The 19,515-nt window shown below is 39.1% G+C and overlaps 1 protein-coding gene across 1 annotated transcript in view; it reads left to right on the top strand.

Moving 5' to 3' along the window:
• asic4a (acid-sensing (proton-gated) ion channel family member 4a) overlaps positions 1–19,086 on the top strand; it is an 87,721-nt gene extending 68,635 nt beyond the window's left edge. Inside the window, exons 2-10 of the mRNA XM_062431706.1 lie at positions 4,290–4,434; positions 4,816–4,943; positions 5,069–5,222; positions 12,312–12,365; positions 15,438–15,591; positions 17,341–17,432; positions 17,562–17,641; positions 18,294–18,404; positions 18,940–19,086. Coding sequence (XP_062287690.1) covers positions 4,290–4,434; positions 4,816–4,943; positions 5,069–5,222; positions 12,312–12,365; positions 15,438–15,591; positions 17,341–17,432; positions 17,562–17,641; positions 18,294–18,404; positions 18,940–19,086 — 1,065 coding nt within the window. The remainder of the gene's footprint in view (positions 1–4,289; positions 4,435–4,815; positions 4,944–5,068; positions 5,223–12,311; positions 12,366–15,437; positions 15,592–17,340; positions 17,433–17,561; positions 17,642–18,293; positions 18,405–18,939) is intronic.
• The last annotated feature ends 429 nt before the right edge of the window (positions 19,087–19,515 follow it).

Here is a 19,515-nt window from a genome sequence, read left to right as displayed (position 1 = left end):
GAGAAAAAAATGTGGAAAAAGGCACATTTAAGCCAGTAGGGTTATAATTGGTAAGATAGAGTATATGCAAATGTCAGTCAGGCATCTTTCCAAAAAAGCCACTATAGACAAGGGATTAAAGGATGGGTTCACAATATTTGAAGACTGTCTTAAAACAACAGTCAGGTGTTTTTTTTCTTGTTGTAATCATTCCTCCTGTTCATACTGTGCATTAGAAAATCCCTTCATAATGCAAGTAAGTGTAAAGTGATGAGGGCAAAAATCCACAGTCATCCATCTGTGCAAAAATGTATTTAAAAGTTTATCAAAAGCTAATATGAAGCTTCAGCTGCCCAAGTTAGTGCCAAAGTCCCTCTTTTTGTTATTATACTTCCCCCACAGCTCAACAGGGAAACACAAAGAGGGAATGTGATGCTAAACAGACTGTAAATGTTGCAGATATCCACTTGATATGACTAACTCAGACAGCTGAAGCCTCATATAAACCTCAGATAAACATTTAATCACATTTTTTTTCACAAAATGACTGTTTGGACACACTGTGGATTTTGGCCCCCATCAGTTACACTGAAAGCCCATTTTAAGATCTTTTAATAGCCAGTATGAACAGGAGGAACGATTACAGTGAGGAAAACCTCTTTCACTGTTCTTATGGGCACCTGACTGCTGTTTTAATACCTATGCTTTAATTCATTTACACTTATTATTTTGCATTCAGTAATGTAGCCAAGAATCACATAATTTATCCTAAAAATGTTTACAAGGTGAACATACTGTACAACACCCTCTAACCACAAACCCTCAATTCTGATAAGGAAAAACTCAACACAAAAACCTTTCATTGGAAAAAAAGAGGTTTTTCTTGGCACACATTGCAGCTTCATTATATTTTGCTCAGGGCTCCAAAAGCTGACCAGTACTCCTCCTGTTCTACTAGTTAGTTTGTTTTAATTTAATTAAACAAATATGTCTTAGGAATGTGCACCACTTTGTCCAGCTGGTATTTCAGCCTTTAGTAGTACAATAATTATATCAAGCAAACAGTACAGACATGTCATTTAATATAAGTTAATATTAAATGTAATAAGATGAAGATTTTGAGTGGTAGAGTATAAAAGTGTGTGTGTGTGTGCAGACGTTCAGTCACAGACTATTGCACACTTGGAGCACATGTTGATCTATTTTCCATTTACCATCCACAAGTCTGTCGAATGAGATATTGCTCAACTCTTCTAAATGATAACAAAGTGAACACTGCTATAGTAAGTGTCACGATAATTAGCTCTTGTGTACAGCTTGAGTCACTCCAAGGAATACAATACCTCTTTTCATTTGGTTTGTAACTGCCATGCTGCTGCTCTGTCTCAGCTTGTCAACAGCCGTGCCAAATCCCCACTTGGGAATTGCCCAAGTTAGTCCTGTTACCTTTGCTAAATTTGGTGCAAGGTGTAACAAGAGAAAAATGCTCCATCAATCACACTGCAGACAGAAAGGGGAGTGAGGGGGTACGAAGGCTGAGAAATAAACCAGTGGAAGCTCTGCTAGCAACCGTTTCCTGGGTGAGATGATGGGAAAACTTCGGCGCGCTCTCTGGGGACATCATTTGTGAACACTCCGACGTCCTCCAGAGCCCAAAGTTTTAGAGCGGAACCCAGGTGCTTGGTCGGGGTGTTTTGAGCATTTCTAAAGTGAAATCCTTCTTTGCCTCTGTTGCCTGCTCCATCAGATAAAGTCTGCCTGCCGAGGCTTAAGTGTGTCAATGAACGGGGGCAGGATCAATGATAAGTGCAGCTTACCTCCTCAACTGCTCCGCACCAGCCAAATAGAGATTAAACCATTTCAACCTAATAGCACATGTCAGTCAAAAGTCACACTTGAATACTTAATCTCCCCTTCCCGGCACACCCGCCCCCACTTTGCCACCTCCCATTCTCTTATCACACTGAATGGAAATACAATTTACCAAAAAAAAAAAGAAGAAGAAGAAGCAGCAGCAGCGGTGCAGCAAGTGGTTATTAAAACTACCTGAGCAAATTTCACATTTTCACTGTGAACATCCTTTTGTAACACACCAGAGCCTGAGATCTGCCATTATGTCCATTTCTCTGTATCCTCCTCTAAGACTCATTTTGAAGGTCACCATTTGTAATGTATTCAAAAGCACACATACAGTACTATGGCAAACACACACACACACACACACACACACACACACACACACACACACACAGATCAAAAGCCTTGAGGCCTATTATTACATAAAGTAAAAAGACTGTCCTTCTAAACATCACGCTATTGTAAAAAGGTAGGCTACTCATTTATTGCTCTAATCACTGTTGTGAATATTGCTAAATTGCCCGCTGTTCCAGAGAATTACTTAACTGAACCCCACAACTGCTACTTTGATTTGTTGTTCAGCCATCTCGGATGTGAATACACTCTGTGTTCTGTAAATGAGAGCTTGTGTTGTTCCACCAGCATCCCTTATTTAGACATCACAGCACTCATTAGGTGGATCAAGCTGATATCAAAGTCAGCACACAGACGTCTGAATGCCGGGACTGTCACAGTGTCTCTAATGATATGTCTGCCGTCTATTCAGCTCGATTGTGGTTTCACTGTCATTTCTCCAGTGCCTTGTCTGTTGACCTCTTGTGTCGTGTTATTTCTTCAGTTTTAATACTTTCACACACTGTGTTTTATTTAATGTTTTGACAAAATAAATCCAATATATATTAGAAATGTATCATTTGGTGGAAGAATTTTCCTAAACCTGATGAAACTTTTGGAAATTCTTTTGAGTACATCATTGCAGATATATTCTCACATATAATTCACCGTTCACTTTGCAATGCACCCCCTTAATTACTGTCAAGATTTCTATTCTTTAATTTACATGGTTTACAATTACAATGATGACAGATTTACATCTGGAATTTCTTTGTAATTCTTTAACCACATCTGGTTTAAGTAGACAAAGACGAGACAGACAGACACAGCAGACTCAGATTTCCTCCTAAACTCTGTCAATGACCCATAATTTTAGTTTTACACAATGTGCAAATTAACTTTCCTAAAACAATAATAATCAATTTTGTTATCATGAAATTAACTACATAACTAATAAAGTTTTGAGAAGAAATACTTTTTGAAATACATTTTTTTTATGTTTCTTACTGTAGTTTATTCTTGTGGTCTCCAGGGACCTCAGTCATTAGAACTTGTATGTTAAAAATGTTAGTAGGATTATGATATTCATAATAATAAAAAAAAAAAACTGCAACATGCATGATATTGGTATAAAAGACTGATGCTAAAGCTATACAGGTTGTGGAAAAAATGTGCCACATCCTCACCAGATGTAGTTAAAAACAATGTTTTTGTACTGCATTGAGTTAGTCAGGCATTGTAGTTTATGTATGATATGGAAAGATTTAAGCTCAGACCACTTTTTATTTCAAATTTTAGTTCTGGAAAGGCAAAAAAAAAATACACCAATGTCCACACCCTTCAAATGCAGAGTATCACTCATGAGTCTCATGTGCATCACTTTGACCTCGAGAAATCCTAAGCTTGACAGACTTGCGGTGCCGAATTACAGTTGCTAAACAATGATTTAACAGTGTCTGTTCTTTGGGAGGGGATGAGGGAACCGTCAAATGAATAGCTTGAAATAAGCATTGTGTCCTGTGTTTTTGGATTTTGGTAGTGCTTCACCACCCTTTTGTGTAGTAGTAGTTGTAGTAATAATAATATAATAGTCCCTTTAAATCTCAGAGGAGATAGTAGATAAATGACTTGTAAGATGGGTATTTTCTGCAGTGCAGCAGTTTAGATGAGAGGCATAAACAAAGAGATGATGTGTCCCCCACAGAGACAGCTCCTCTGATAGGTGCTGACGTGATAGCTCATTTCAAGCGGCCTTCTCTTGTTGTCTTTTGTTTTCTTTTGAAGGAAGATTAAAGAATCTCTTATGCCATTTGGTATTTCTATAGGATGGTAGTACTATTGAGCAGTGGTGTGCAGGTTTTGTCTGGTGGGGGTGTGGGAATTAATTCAAATACAGCTTATCAAAGTCCACAGGGGACTAAGACAGCAGACTGCATTCAGAGGTTTGCGGGTAATATTCAGTGACTTGCCAAGGCAGAGACGCAGCTTGTTTATTTATTTATTTTTTCCATATCTCTGCCTTCATTTCAATCCACTGCTAGTATGAGCTTGTCACAGCTAGTATGTGGACTTTGTCGTGTTTTTGGTGATGCTAATGATAGGAATCTATTCTCTTCCAGGTTTACACCAGATATGGGAAATGCTACACTTTTAATGGCAACAAGACAACATCCAGGAAAACCAAGCAGGGAGGAATGGGAAATGGGCTGGAGATCATGTTGGATATCCAGCAGGATGAGTATCTGCCCATCTGGAGAGAGACAAGTAAGCCTCAAAACCATTTGTCCAGTGTAATCCCATATACTGCAGCATGAGGTGCCTCTGCTGGGGTTTAAATCAAAAATAACCCGCTTCCATTTCTCTGGGTCACACAGTGTACATAATGCATTCTTTTGATTGCATTCCTACTGCCAGAAATTGTGGTTTATAGAAGGAAATTCTCGAACAAAATTCACAACCTGAGATTTGTGCTCACATTGTAGTTGTCATATAATGTTAATCCCTACTGGCTTATTTTTCAAACATGACAAAATATGGTTTGCAGTTAGCATCAAACCGAGTCCAAGCTGTCAAATGAGGCAGCTGAAATCCCCTTGTACTCTCCCTTTGCAACACTCCATGCTCGTGCTCTGTTTCATTTTGAAGATGAGACCTCCCTGGAGGCTGGCATCCGAGTTCAGATCCACAGTCAGGACGAGCCTCCCTACATTCACCAGCTGGGCTTCGGTGTCTCTCCGGGCTTCCAAACCTTTGTTTCATGTCAGGAGCAGAGGGTAGGTCTTCCTCATCACACCCCCTCCCATGCCCCCCTACATCCCATCACCAGATTACTGTTCCCCCTGCAACGGTTCACCCCTGCTGGCTCAGACTGGGGTCTAATAAATCTTTGTGTGCTTAGCTGACCTACCTGCCCCAGCCCTGGGGGAACTGCCGCTCCACCGGCAAAGAGAAGTTCCCAGGATATGACACATACAGCATCAGCGCCTGTCGTTTGCTCTGCGAGACCAACGAGGTCCTGCGAGTGTGCAACTGCAGGATGGTGCACATGCCTGGTAAGATCAGTCCCTAAGTCATATTTACACAGTTGTCATGGAGGAAGAAATTCATTTGTGTGCATGCATTCCTGGTGCACACATTCTTTTATTGATCTATTTATTTTTTTACAGGGACGATGCATATTAAATCAAAATCACTGTAAATGTGTCAGTGACAGCCAAAAGGGTAATTATCAGCTCTTGGCCAGATGTTAGATTAGCCATTATAGAATGAAACACATTAGTAATTCATGGTTTCACATTAAAGGGGGAATTAAACAATTTTACAAATTAAGTTATGAATAGAGGACGTTGTGTGCTGTACAGCTTCTGAAGCCCTTTGAGATAAATTTCTGATTGGTGATATTGGACGATGTGAATAAAAATTAACGTGACTTAAATGGACTTACCGGACCGGATTGGAGATGTGGGGTTTAAAGGTAGAATCAGTTGTTCCAGAGAAAGTTTCACCCAAACATATACACCCCTTCATGCTCCTTCAGGAGCTCCTTCCCCCAAATTCACGGGCACGCATCCCCAAGGCAACAACCAAAGGAGAAATATAGCAGAATTCAGAGTGATGCGTCAGCTGTGGAGTCACTTCTGTCCCTCTCACGCTTTATCACGAGCGTAAAATAAATTTCATCTCACGTGAGCACAGCAGTCCATCCACTTGCTCCGCCTATCTGCGTCCTCCGCACTTCCTGCTGAACCAAAATAGTTTGCATGTCAGCTCCACGGGAAGAAATACACAGTGTTTGTATTTATTGATTCATTAATACGCTTAATAAGTTCAAAGCACATGTACAGCAGGATATTTATGTGACTTAAACAGCTGCCTGCTCAGATTTAACGCGTCAGAAATAGACTCTGAGCGTAAAAAAATGCAGGGGATCTCCACAGACTGTCTTGGATTCGGTCTAGACTGATACATTTAATAAATGGAAGCGTATCTATACCATGGGGGGAAAAACACTTTCTACTGTGTGAATTGGCCCCAGCATCTATTTCTGCCTCCCACACTATTCAACAGGTGCTGGAGATGGAAAACTGTCCTCACACAGACAGCTAATCTGATAACTTCCCCCTGTCCTGTCCATGCTCATTGGCCGGAGTAGTATGATGTTGCTCGCTCATAGCCACTGTGTTTACATGCCCATTTACAGAGCCAGTACTGTGTATGGACATTGGATTTTTTCCTCAGTACACACACAGAATGGACAGTTAGTGGAGACAAAAAGTGTATTGGATTAGAATATCTGACTCTATCTTTAAAGAAAGTGGCCATTTAGCAGATGCAATGGTCTAATGAAAGAGGTTATTGAGTTGCCTCATGGAAGTAGTAGGATGGTGCATTTTTGTAACTTGACTAAAAGTCAGAATATCTCAGCTTTGACTGCTTTGATTGTGACCATTCTTATTTCAATCTGTCTCGTGTGAGTTCCCGATCTGCAAAACTAAATCACTGAACTACCCCTTAAAAGGGGGGGGGCGGGGGGGGCTTATAACAGCAGGAACTGAGAACAAAATAACTGAAAACTAGGAACCAGTAAAGTATTGATTTGGACTTGGAAACAGTTGCAAACAAATCTTAGACTATTCAAACAGACAGTTTTCAGAAGTGTTTGGGTTCCTTTAATATAAAAAAACTGCCAGCAGGGTATTCGTATGATATTATTATGACCCCTTGTGCAAAACAAGTCCCCGTTTTTGGCCCACTTGAACAATTCCAGCACAGATATAATTTGGGGGCCACATTCCTGACCTTGATGCTTGACATCTGGAGTAGGATGCTCTTCAGCTGTGCTGGCAGCTCGCTGTCTAGTGACACTTCGGGTTAAAGTCTTAATGAGTTTCTGATCCGTTTGCTGAACCATCTCAGCTGTTTGGGAATCGTTTTGTTTTCCTCTTGTGCCCCTCATCAATTTCTATGATTATCACTGGTTTTGGTTTTACGCATGTTTAGTTTTCACTGATATAAACCAAGATATCAGAAGTATATTCGGGGGCATCATGAAGTCATTTTTAGGAGGAGGCACAGTTTTACAGTGCATTTGTTAATGTTCACACCAAACCAAGTCATTACTAGTAATTATCTGTGTTGACGTCTATGTTTATCAAACCGGCCTGTTATCAGTAGCTATTTTGTACTAATGACATGCTATATTGTGTTTACAAGAAACTGTTAGGGACAAGACTGTAAGAGAAAACTCAGGGGTTACATTAGTGTGTTTCCTTTACTTAAGAAAGCACACTAATAAGCATGATTCTCCTTCCTTTACTTACTCTATTTAGCTTGTGACTCTATGTCAAAGACTACAACTAACTAATGCTAATCGTAATTACTTGGGAGTTATAGTTAAAACCACTGATGCTTTAGTCACTTTAAATGGGAAAATTCATTCACATTTATAGATTCACTCAAGTCAAACTGTTTTACGGCGTGAGCTGAGTTTGGTTATCTATATCTCACACTGTAGTTAACACAGCCACGATTTGCGACCACTTTAAATACAGGACTGAGATGAAAAAATAGGACGTTTTGTGTGTCAGGCAGACACCACTTAAGCAGTCTCTCTCCCCAGCTCAGGGATACGACGCAGAGGTGAGTCTGACAAACGCAAAGTAAGATGTCTAGACTTACTCGGTGTGTGCATCATCATGGCCAAAGTGTATAAAGTCAAAGAGGCGAGTCACTGAAAGCAAGCTGTTTGTTTGATGCGTCTGACAAGTGGGCCTGTTTGGGTGGCAGCATTTAAAGTTAAGACAGGAAATTTATAAATGTATCCATGACTCATTTCAGCTTCCATCTTGTACTCTTGTGACATTTACTGCAGACGTGAATGAACAACACAGAATGAGACATTTCATTTGAGGTACAAACTAGTTTTAATATTAATTTCACCGCATTTTGATGTAACTGAGCGGATGCATAATGACATTTCGGCAAAAAGGAAATTCCTTCACCATGCTATGAAAAATAAATGGCAAGGTTGTCAGGTTACACATTTACATATCCGTCACACATTTCTAACTTCCATTTGCAGGCTGTAATGGCCGGACCGAAGCTTTGGTCTGATCCTGAGAGAGAAATCGCAACAAATCATTTGATCTTGACAGGCTGTGAAGCGGACATGCTTCTAATCAGTTTGTGTGCTCTGCAGGGCGATGGTGCCTACCTCACTACAGGATCAAGGTGGCGTTACAGTAACCTATGAGGTCATGATTTTTTACAAAAGCAGTTAATATGGCCTTTTACTTACTTTTTGTCATCTGTACAGATTTAGACCCACACAGGATTACAGTGATTGTGTGTTTTGACAGGCAAATGTTATCAGGTAGGTTCAGTGTTTTGAACGAAGGTGGACCAGTTATTGGCATAACTTGTGGCTTATGCCTGTTTTTTTGGTCTAATACACCTATAAATTCCACTTATGCCCAGAATACCCCATCTAAACCTTTATCAAAGTCCACTGTCACAACAATCAGCTGTGGGGAAATTGTGCATCCTTCTGAATTTGTCTTCATTGCAACAATTTTCCAAATGAATGAGACAAGTAGGAAAAAGGACTCTCAGAGGGGAAAACTTTTGAATTAATAGATAATAAGGCCTGTTCACAGAGCAGAAGTGTTTAGAAAGAGCAGCAGAACCGCTTTGCTTTCTGTGATGATGTATTACATCAGATATTGTATTTATTATATCAGATATAATAAATGTGGAAGCTTTTCCAGGCCATTTGCCCAGTCTTGGTTTAGAAGAGTGCTTCTGTCAGGTAGCGGGTAGCTCACATTAGTCCGCTGCACTTATCAGTAGTGAACACAATTTATTGTTGCATATTAAGTGCGCTGAAATTCCTTCATAGGTTTCCAGAGAGCAATTGGTTCCAAAGCTCGCCAAGGCCAACTTGCGAATTGAAAATCTTTTTACAGCCTCAATGTGACAACACAGTGCTGTGTCAATGAGACAGAGGAGCACTGTGCCTTACGCAATTTACTGAATCTATTTTTTTCCTACAGCAGTCCTCTAAAGCTGCAGCGCTGCATTGCTCAGTTATAATTATCATTAAAACCACTGTATCAATATTATCATGATCATTATAATAGTTTGCTTTTGAGAAAAAACAAATGTTTGTAATCCATGTCATCCGCTTGCTCACTGACATAATCCACCAACTGTGTATAATGTACTTGCCAGCAATTTGTCACCAGCATGTGTTTATATAATCCTCCATTTGTTTACAGTCTGTCATTTCTAATTTTTCCATTCTTTGGTTCCAGTTTAATGAGTCTTTTTTGTGTTTCGTCCTTTTCAGCTTCTGAATCATATTGTTGTTGATGATTTTTCATGTTGTTGAAATTTTTAGTGGCATATGTATTCTTCTGTCACACCTCGCTCTGTTAGTTAAGTTACTTTTTGGTTCTCCCAGTGTCTTCTCTTTTTTTTCCTGTTTTATTTTGAAATTCACCTCTTGTCTTGTTTCAGGTCCTTCACTTCCTGCCCTCATGTGTTTCCCGCCTGTGTGATTACCTGCCCCGCCCGAATGTGTTTCACCTGTGTCTCATTGTCTCCCCCCTCTGTAGAGTATTTAGTCTGTTTGTTATCTCCCCTATGTGCCAGTTCATCTTGTTCCCCTGCGACAGCGTCAGGGATTAAAGTTCTCCATCGCTACGACAGATTTCCGTAAATTGGACTGCCGAAAGGCCATATATGAGATCAATGCAGATCTGATGAGAATTACAGAGGTATAATAATATATAACATGATACCCAACATTATTATCACAACAAACACACAGAACGGACATGGGCAGCCTGTGAGTTAATTTCCAAATATCAATAAATTGTTAAAATGGTGTTGGAAGCAAGCAGACCATTACTGCATTTAAATTACTGAGTTAAGTTGTACCAACTCTCCACCGCTTTCTGTCTCTGCTGCATGGAGGACTCAGCTCCGCCCCGCTGAGACAGAGGAGAGGAGCAGTTAACGTTAGCCCCTGCTGCTATTTGCTGTCATCGCGCTGCTCTCCTTTGAGAGTCTGTTCACGGCAGGAATGCTGCTACTTTATTTCACCTTGCTGTTTTGTATAAAAGGTCTGGACACTGAATGGGGGAAAATAAAAAATAAAAATCCTCTCCCTGTCACCGCAACGGTCTGATGGACCGTTTGAGTTTGTATAATGTTAATAGGCTCACTATTTTCTGAAGCCCATAAGGTGCTAAAATAAAACAAGCGATTTCTGAACATTTATACCTCCGGCCCCCACTGTGGTTATACAGACCGCAGTATGCCTTATTATTGCCTGTAAGCTTTTCCATTTCATTTAGAAAGAGCAGCAATGGTTAGTGGATTAAATATGATTTTGTTCAGCAGGAGAACAATTTGCTGTTTCCTCAGCTGTTTCCACCTTGTTTTACCTTAAATCCTAGGAAGCGACCGTAAAAGGGTTTCTATGAAAAGGTAGATGGTGAACAACTTAAAAAATTTCAGTCCAAAGATTTTTTTGTGCTTTAATCCCTGTAGCGTTCTAGCCTTTCTTGTATTTTCCCTTGAGTCTCTTGTGTTTTTGACCAGCTTTTTGGCCCTGCTTTTTTTTGCCTGCCATTTTTGTACCTTTGCCTCCACTGCCTGATCACCTGTGTACTGACTTTGGCTTGATTAAAGGACTGTTTTTCTGATTACCTCTGAGGACGAGTCTGCTTTTGAGTCCCTGCTCTCGTCAGTCATCACATTCATCTATAACTGTTTGTCAGCAGGATATCACAGCAACAGCATTTTTTTTATACATTTTGATGAAACTCGAGGAACAAGTGATTAGATTTTGAGGTGAATTGCACAACCATTTGGCCATTTATAAGGCATCTTATTCTTTTCACTTATATATCTCTTGTACTGTGAAGCATAGAAGCAAAGTTGTGTTTTTCTAGATTTGGTTGGCTCAGGTTAATATTTTATTATTCCAGTCTATTTCTATATTTGGATGACTACCCAAAAAAGCTATTAAGCTGTTCTTGTTCTTGATGGGTGGACAGTAGGGCTGGGTACCTTTTTTAAAAATCATGATATCAGTACCAATACCAGTATCCTTAAAGTGATACTGATACCAATAGAGTACTTCATTCAGTACCTTTTCAATACCCATCATGTGATACATTCAGTTGCATAAAATCCCAATTATTTTACACAAATACGTTTTGAAAATGTTCAAATTATTAAATTTTTTTTTTTTGTTGCATTTCGGCGCTGAACTGCTACCTCCGTCAAATGTGCCACGCTCGACTTCACCACCACAGCCTGTATGAGTTGTTGCTGCAATAGTGGGCCAATCACAAGTTGCATTAAACTGAAGAACATTTGTATTCATTGGCTGTGTGGAAAACCATACAAATAAACTTGTTTTTTTTTTCTACATCTGTGTACAAAAAGGATCAAATGCAAGTATCATTTGACTGTAGAAGTTTGGTTTCTACTTGGTACTTGGTCGATGCCTTAATGGTATCATGGACAGCTTTTGCTTATTTCTATGATTACAATACACAAGATGATTTTAATTGTTTGTTTGTTTTTGATAGGTTGAAGATGATTTATTTGGTGTCAAATCAATGCAGGTTATTTCCTACTCATTGAGAAAAATACAACGTACAGAGATGGAAAGTGTGTAAGATCATCAGATGTTTTTTTCACTGTGTGTTCATTAACATTTCTGTGTGAATGGGAAGGAGACTTTAAAACATTAACCCCATGGTCATTTCACAGACTGACAAACACACCTCTGCCAATTAATTGTGCTGCTGATGAATACCTGTCATTAATGGTCTGGGCAAGATGTTTTGTCTGCGAGAAAGTGAATCATTGATTGGTTTTTAAAGACTTTCTAAATATGCCTCACGGGTGGAGTCAGCATGCTCCATTTCTCAGTGCAATCAAGGCCAGACATCCAAGATGGCCCACGCTCTGTGGATGGAAGTCATCCTCTGCGTGCCTGCTTTCATTTGGAGATGAATGATAAGCTATGTTGTGTTGTTCACAGCCACGGTTCCTCATTGCAGCAGATGCGGGTCACTGATCATTTCTGATTGATCAGACTCATTTTCTGTTCTCCTCTCCAGGAACTGCAGATATCTGCCCTCCCAGTAAAATCAACTGTGTTGACAAAGCGCTCGGTAAGAAACAATCTTCCTTCATTTCTTTTCTCATTACAATAGATTACCCCAAAGGGGAAATGGAAACACAATCAGTAAATATGATAAGGATTTTTTTTTTCTGTTATACAAATACCTAGAGGTAGACTTGATATTTTGAAATAACGTTTCCTCATTGTGATTTAGTCACTTTGGAGCTTTATGGCTGTGCTACCTCTATTGTTGAACTGTTCATATTAAACCAACGCTCCATTTCCTGCATATCTGCATCCTCCCATCCTCAGCCTTAAGTCTGAATTCACTCTCCTCCAGCAGATATCGTGACTGAACAAAGGTGTCTTGGTTTCAAAGGCATTATGGTTGAAGTGAAAAAAGACATTTTTATGGTGTACTTATGATTTCTTAGCCAAATAAGCCAGACATTTAATTATGTCTCTTTAAAATATGGTTGATTGAAATCTTAGATATATCTTACAAGAATGGGCTATATTCATATGCGTCATATTCCTGAATCAAATAGTGTGAATAAATTCACTGTCCATGAAAGGTAATAAATTAAAATATAATTTATATTTTTATATTGTAAAAGTATTTTTTTTTATTTTGTCATAGTTCTCCTGCATACAAATAACCTAATTGCCTGATTTATAAGATACATAAATCATCAAATTATAATTACTGCTTCCAGTGCTTGCGCTCCCCATTTTTGTCTGGACTGGACGCATTTAGAATGAGAAAAGAGAGACTGTGAAAAGCTATTTACTCTGCTGTGTACACATTATTGTTTTTAGACTTAGGATTGTGAATATGTGTTTGCTACCATTATCTCAGTTGGAAAGAAAATAGGTGATGCATCCAATGAACATTTTATTTCATCAGATTATGTATTTGAAAATGCTTTATGTATCCCCACTGTCTCTGATCATAGTGCACCTTGCTGGGCAAACAAATTAGGCTCTCTGACCTTTTTATTGAAGCCTTTTATGAATCATGAAGCGTTTAATGCTCTTTGTTATGTTGACCCAAAAAAGTCCACTGGAGCTGATCAGTTAAGAGCCATGGCTATAATTATTACCAGCTCCAATGAGCTAAATAATTATTGTTCAATCTCTAAACTATCTTCGCAATTCTTTTAGGCTAAAATGAAGTGTGGAGAGAGGTAGTGCTGGAGAAGAATCTGACTGCACCCATTATTATACTGCTATAGGGGGAAAAAAACACTTGTTTTTATTTCTTTAAACAAATCGCAATCGTCTTGTGTGGCGCTAAGCCCAGGATGCTGTTTTTTTTTCTCCTAGGATGGTATAGTCATAACCCAGCAGTCTCACCCCTTAGGTCTAAATCTAATGACCCAACCAACGAAGGGAATGAATTCTAGCCGATCAGAGGCAGAGTTGGCAGGTCATGACTTTACCATCCAAGGAAATAAATGTTCAGTTAGTAAACAGCATGAGAAATGGGCAAAGAAATAGTCCAAACTCCATTTTATTTTTATTGCAAAGCACATATCGGAAAACTTCCTGGATATCCCACGTCTTTTTAACTATGGATCATCGTCACTGCACGAGATCCTGATCACCATGTTAGTACTGAGTTTGAGAATCTGGCCTTTAAATACTGTGCTCCAATCCAAAAGAAACAACCTGCAGAAGTTTATCAAATTAGATAAACTAATCAGTTTTAATCAATTTAAATCTCTTTTGATTAACATACAGTAGAGCAGTATGAATACATATTTTCTTTGAATTGATGTTGTTCCATGTTGATGTCTTTGACTTGTTTGTTATATAAACAGTTGATTTATACTGTAACTTTTGTGCTTTTATTGTTTTTATATGTACTGTAGTGAGGGCGTCCTTGTAGAAGAGAGCATGCTCACAATGGCCCTTTAAATGAAGGTTATATAAATAATGTGGAAGCAGTTTCAGCCTGCATGCTAATTGAGTGCAAGTCCAGGTATGTTGTGCAGGGTCCTCATTAGCACTTACTGTACAACATTTATTCTCTGAGCAAATGCTGTAACTGAATTACTGTAAACACTGCTGCTACAGTTCTTTTCAATGATGTAGTTGGACTAACACATAGTTATGGTATTCAGAAAATGTTGCTTTGTTAATATGGTCTGTTTAGAGTATGACATTTTATCCATGAAATTATTTTGTAAACTGTTTGTTGCTACAATGAATGTGTTGCATTACAATAACCAACCCAACTGGGAGATATACTTCCAGTATAAAAAATATTTTCAGGGTGTGAAAGTAATGTAACAAAATGTTATCTTCTCTATCTCGTAAAAATACACACGGGGCATCGGGACATTTGTAATAATTTTCGCCTGTTTTAAAATTGTCATTGTCTTGAGAATTAATAGGTCATGTAACATGTGCCTTAAGTATGGTTGCTGTGTTAACCTGGAGTCTAGCATACATTGTTCATAGATATTTTTATATGAACAACAGATCACATGATTTTGTGTAATGTGAAATGGGTCAATTGTGGTGGGAAAACCAACAGAGAATTATTATAGCATCGTTTTTTTTATTTTATTGTCCACAACTTGACTGTTTGGTTTAATGTCAATGCCCTTATCAGCTTAGATGCAGCAGGCTACCGTTTTCAGCGAAAAAGTGTTGATAAACTCACTGCCCAATGCCTGCCCAGCACCAAATGCCACACAGACAAAGGCAGCAGCTTGCTGGGGAACATAGTGGAGCATTTATCAGCTCAAGAAGCAGATATTTTACTGAAGAGTTTGTGCAGATGAAAACAAACCTAAAGGAGAGTGAATATTGGATTTATATTCACCAGATGGACAGAAACACAACTCCAAATGGATCTTAATACCGCTGCTTCTGCTATAAAAACTTAAAGGTGATAACTATAAGGTGTCTGTGTTGTGTTTACAGCTTGTTTAGTGCCACCCTAGTAGCCTAACAATCACTTAATGCTGCTTTACGACTACATATTGATGGCTTTTCCTCTACATTCTGTGTTGTGCCTTATGTGTTTATCTGGAAGAGTGATTGCAAACAGATCAGCACTGAAACTGACCCAGTAAATATCTATTAAACCACTGTTTCCTTTGTGTTGCAGCACAGCTACAGAAGAACAGTGGGGATGCCTGTCCATGCGAGACGCCCTGTAATCTCACCCGCTACGGTAAAGAGCTCTCCATGGTCAAAATCCCCAGCAAGGGCTCCGCTCGCTATCTCTCCAGGAAATATGACAAGTCGGAAGACTACATCAGGTACGGCAGGGAACCTTCAACAACAACAAACTCACTTAAGAGCAGTGATGTGATGTTCACTAAAAAGGGCCATTAACTCTGACCTCCAGCCTGTGATTACTAGCAGACATAAACACACAAAAAATCAATTATTTTCATGAGAGCTTCAGTTTATAAAGCTGATCCGCTGGGATTTTAAAAATGGTAGATCTTCACCATACTTTGTTTTATATTGTGATATATTTGCCAAAATTGTTTTGTTTTTATTTAGATAATTATTGTATCAACAAAATATAGGCACTCTGATACACTTAATAGCTAATGTAGCTACTCTTCAGGGGTCCTCCCTGTCTGTATACCACAAAAAAAATTATCTTGAAAACTACAAGCCATGAAATGACTGATACCACAATAAATGGGCAGCACCCAGAGAATTATTGCATCTGATTTAAGGGACCCTATGACTGTTTTGAGTACTGCCATTAGGTCGACTTGACAAATACTTGGCTTCAAAACTGATTTCATTCCCCACATGATGAATCCTAATATTCAGGTGACGCCTTTTATGTTTTACACATTACTTCACTCACCCACATCCCGAAAAAGTGCAGTAACTATAAAGTTAATCATTAATGTGTGTAAAGTCATTTGTAAATATACTTGTTATATTGCTTTTATTCTATCTACCGTGAACACTGAAGTGCTTTGGACGAATAGAAGAAACTAAATCCATGTAATGTGTAAATTGAGAGTAGGTCCCACTGGCGGTGGCGCACTGATCCTTTCCTCTCATGTAAATGTCACATGACAGCCTCCTTGTATGAGTAATAATAGCACCATTCTCACCTGAAAAAATATTAAAACTTAATAAAGTGACATATTAACAGTCCTAAAGTGAAAATTACAACAGTTTAATCTCCAAAATTACTGCTTACTGTCAGTTAGTGCAAAATAATTTCTGGGATACTTAGCTTCAGCCAACCAATGGTGTTACTTCATCACCCAGTCAGTGACAGACTTTCACTACATTTTAAATCTTAAATAAGTCTTAACATAAGATCTATTTACTAGCTTTTTTTAGAGCTTCCAACGTGCCTCCCAGTTTTCATCAGTGGACACAGTCTGCTCAGTATCAAGTACTTCTTTTTCTGCTTATGAAGACTGTGAGATGTAGTTGAAAGGTCTAGAAGAAGTTCCAGTAATAAGTTATGTCTGTTCAGCACACATTTATCATAATGTAATACCTAATTCATATTGTGAGGTGTAATGAACACATTAACATCTTTAGTAACTTTTAGTCCTGTTCTACAATTATGTTTTATGGAGTGTTTGTTAATATTCAGATTATAATGAATTCAGTGCGCTTACAGTGTGTACTCTGTCGGGGATGCAGCAGGAGGTAAACACACCTTAACAAAGAGCACTTGACGCCTCGCAACACTTAATATTACAAGACTTTCTAAATCCAGAGAGATCAGACGCAGCAGTGACTGAGCATCCTGTCAGTGCTTGTTCTGCTCGTCTCAATGAAACCCTGAAACACCTCATTATTTCACAATCGTTGGTTGGATCTGTGTAAAATGCTGCCGGCATGACAATCCCATCACAGCAGTTAACAGTGAGCATAAAAATGACTTGGTGTGGTACGTTTAAAAAAAACAATTATGTTAGATTTGGATATAATTATAAAAATAAGATCACATATTTCATTGTGTTTTTGGTGATTAGTTTTTTTAATCTATGACATTCAAACTCTACGTGTTTTCTCAGAGACAACTTCCTGGTCTTAGATATCTTCTTTGAAGCTCTGAACTATGAAACAATTGAACAAAAGAAAGCGTACGATGTTGCAGGATTATTAGGTAAGTTTTCTGTTTCCTGAACATTTAAATAGACTTGCTGGTGCAGAGTGAAAGGTGTTGTTATTGTGGCTGTACTTACTTTTCACTGAGCAGCTTTGGCATTGTATTCATTGTCTTCTTTCTTTTCAGGTGACATTGGAGGACAGATGGGTTTATTCATTGGAGCCAGCATTCTGACAATCTTAGAGATACTGGATTATATCTATGAGGTACAGTGTCTGTCTTTCTGCCTGCAGTCTGTCCTGACCGTGCAAGGCCACAGCCGTCACAAATGTGATTGGACCTAGCTGTGGAATAATTACCAGTAACTGTTGTCAACAACTGTTGTTGTCCTGCTGAATGTCAGCAAGGACTCTTTTGCAGTTTACAGTCATTAACAAAACACAACAGTGCTTTTATTATTTATATATATATATATATATGTGTGTGTTTTAATTTTCCTCAACACTGACAAAGAGATTGTCTGCCTTTTTTGTGAAAATGTTATCACTGAGCTTGTTAACATCCTCCAGTGTGTTGTTCCAACCCGACATTGTCATCTAGGGACTGACAGTGTAAACGTTATCACTTATTATGCACGTGTGGAGTTTTATTTGATTTCCAGGCTGGAGAAACTAATATCCGCTCAGGCGTGTGCTGAGTACATGCTAAGAACGCCGATCATGAAATAAACTCATGGCTCAGCTGTATCCCCTTTAAGCTCTCTAGCCTGCTGACTGCCAAACATGTACGAATGCAGCAAAATCACAGGAAAGGAATCTAATGCAGACATCACAGTGAATGAACTACTGCTTCTCTTGTCTCCCTCCTCTCCTCTCCTCTGCTCTTTCACTCTCCCTGCTGCCGTGGCCTGGCAACCAGGTGGTCAAGCAACGGCTACAACGTCTGCTGAGGCCACAGAAAGAGGAGAAGAAGAGCAAGCAGCAGGCCAGCACTGTTGCAACAGTGGGTCTAGAGGAAATAAAAGCAAAGGTACAGCACACACTGTACTGTAACAAATGGCACTTACACTATTTTCATGCCAAGCGTAAACCTTCCCTGCAGCACTGTTACTGCATTAAGAACCTACAAGGGGGGTAATTTAGGGAGAAGCAAATTAATATTTTCATATTCCTAAAATAATGGAGAGTGTAATTTTCGTAATTAGTCTTAACCACTGTGCAAAACACATCCCCCCTGGAGCTCAGATTTGTTATTGCACAACTTTACTCTAAAGTTGTTTATTGGACAGTGAACAATAGACCTCTGTTTCACATCTTACCACAATTATACTGTGACTAGTCAGTCAGAAAAAACAAAAGGACAATTTAATTTGTTACCATTCAGTAATTACAGCTTTGATTTAGATGGTGCGACTGGCTAACTCTCCAGTAAAGATACCCAATTAGTCGGTTTTAGTTAATAATTTCATTTGTGTCAGGGTTGTGAGAGATTTTTCTGAATCATTGTCATTATCTTCTTCCTATTGTTAGGACATACAGTAACATATAATCTTTGCCTTCAACAGGAGCCCAATGACATGACTCGGAGTCACCCAGAGGGGGCGTATGCCAACACGATCCTGCCCAACCACCACCTCCCTCACCCTAACCCCCTTCACCCTCACCACCATCACGCCGGGCACCACGGGGTGTTTGAGGACTTCGCTTGCTAGAGCCAACCATTGTTTCCTGTCCTGGTGACAACAAAAGATGAGAGCAGTCTGTGTTGAGATCAATAACAGACCCTCTGCATTTCCGTCGCTCCTTTGCTGTCACCAGTGAAAAGCTACAGCCAAAGTCGAACACCAAACTTGTGCTGCTAACAAACCACTTGTACGTACTGTTATGTAGGCACAACTTGGACACCGCTTTCTCTCTTTTTTTTTGTTTCTTGTCTGGACGGGACCCCTCTCGACTTTGTCTTGCTTCAAACGAGAAGTCAGACACTTTGTGATTTCAGGACCAATTTTTGGTACATGATCACTACTGGAAACAAGAGGAGGACTGCATGTCACCTTGATCCAGTTTATACTCCAAAAAAGGAAAAATATGATTTATTTATTCAGCTAGCATCTCAGATTTTTCTGTCTATACCCCTCCAT

The sequence above is a fragment of the Scomber scombrus genome, chromosome 13, assembly GCF_963691925.1.
Source record: "Scomber scombrus chromosome 13, fScoSco1.1, whole genome shotgun sequence".
Lineage (NCBI taxonomy): Eukaryota > Metazoa > Chordata > Actinopteri > Scombriformes > Scombridae > Scomber > Scomber scombrus.
The sequence above is the reverse complement of the archived record's forward strand: the minus strand, read 5'-3'. Positions and strand labels throughout refer to the sequence as shown.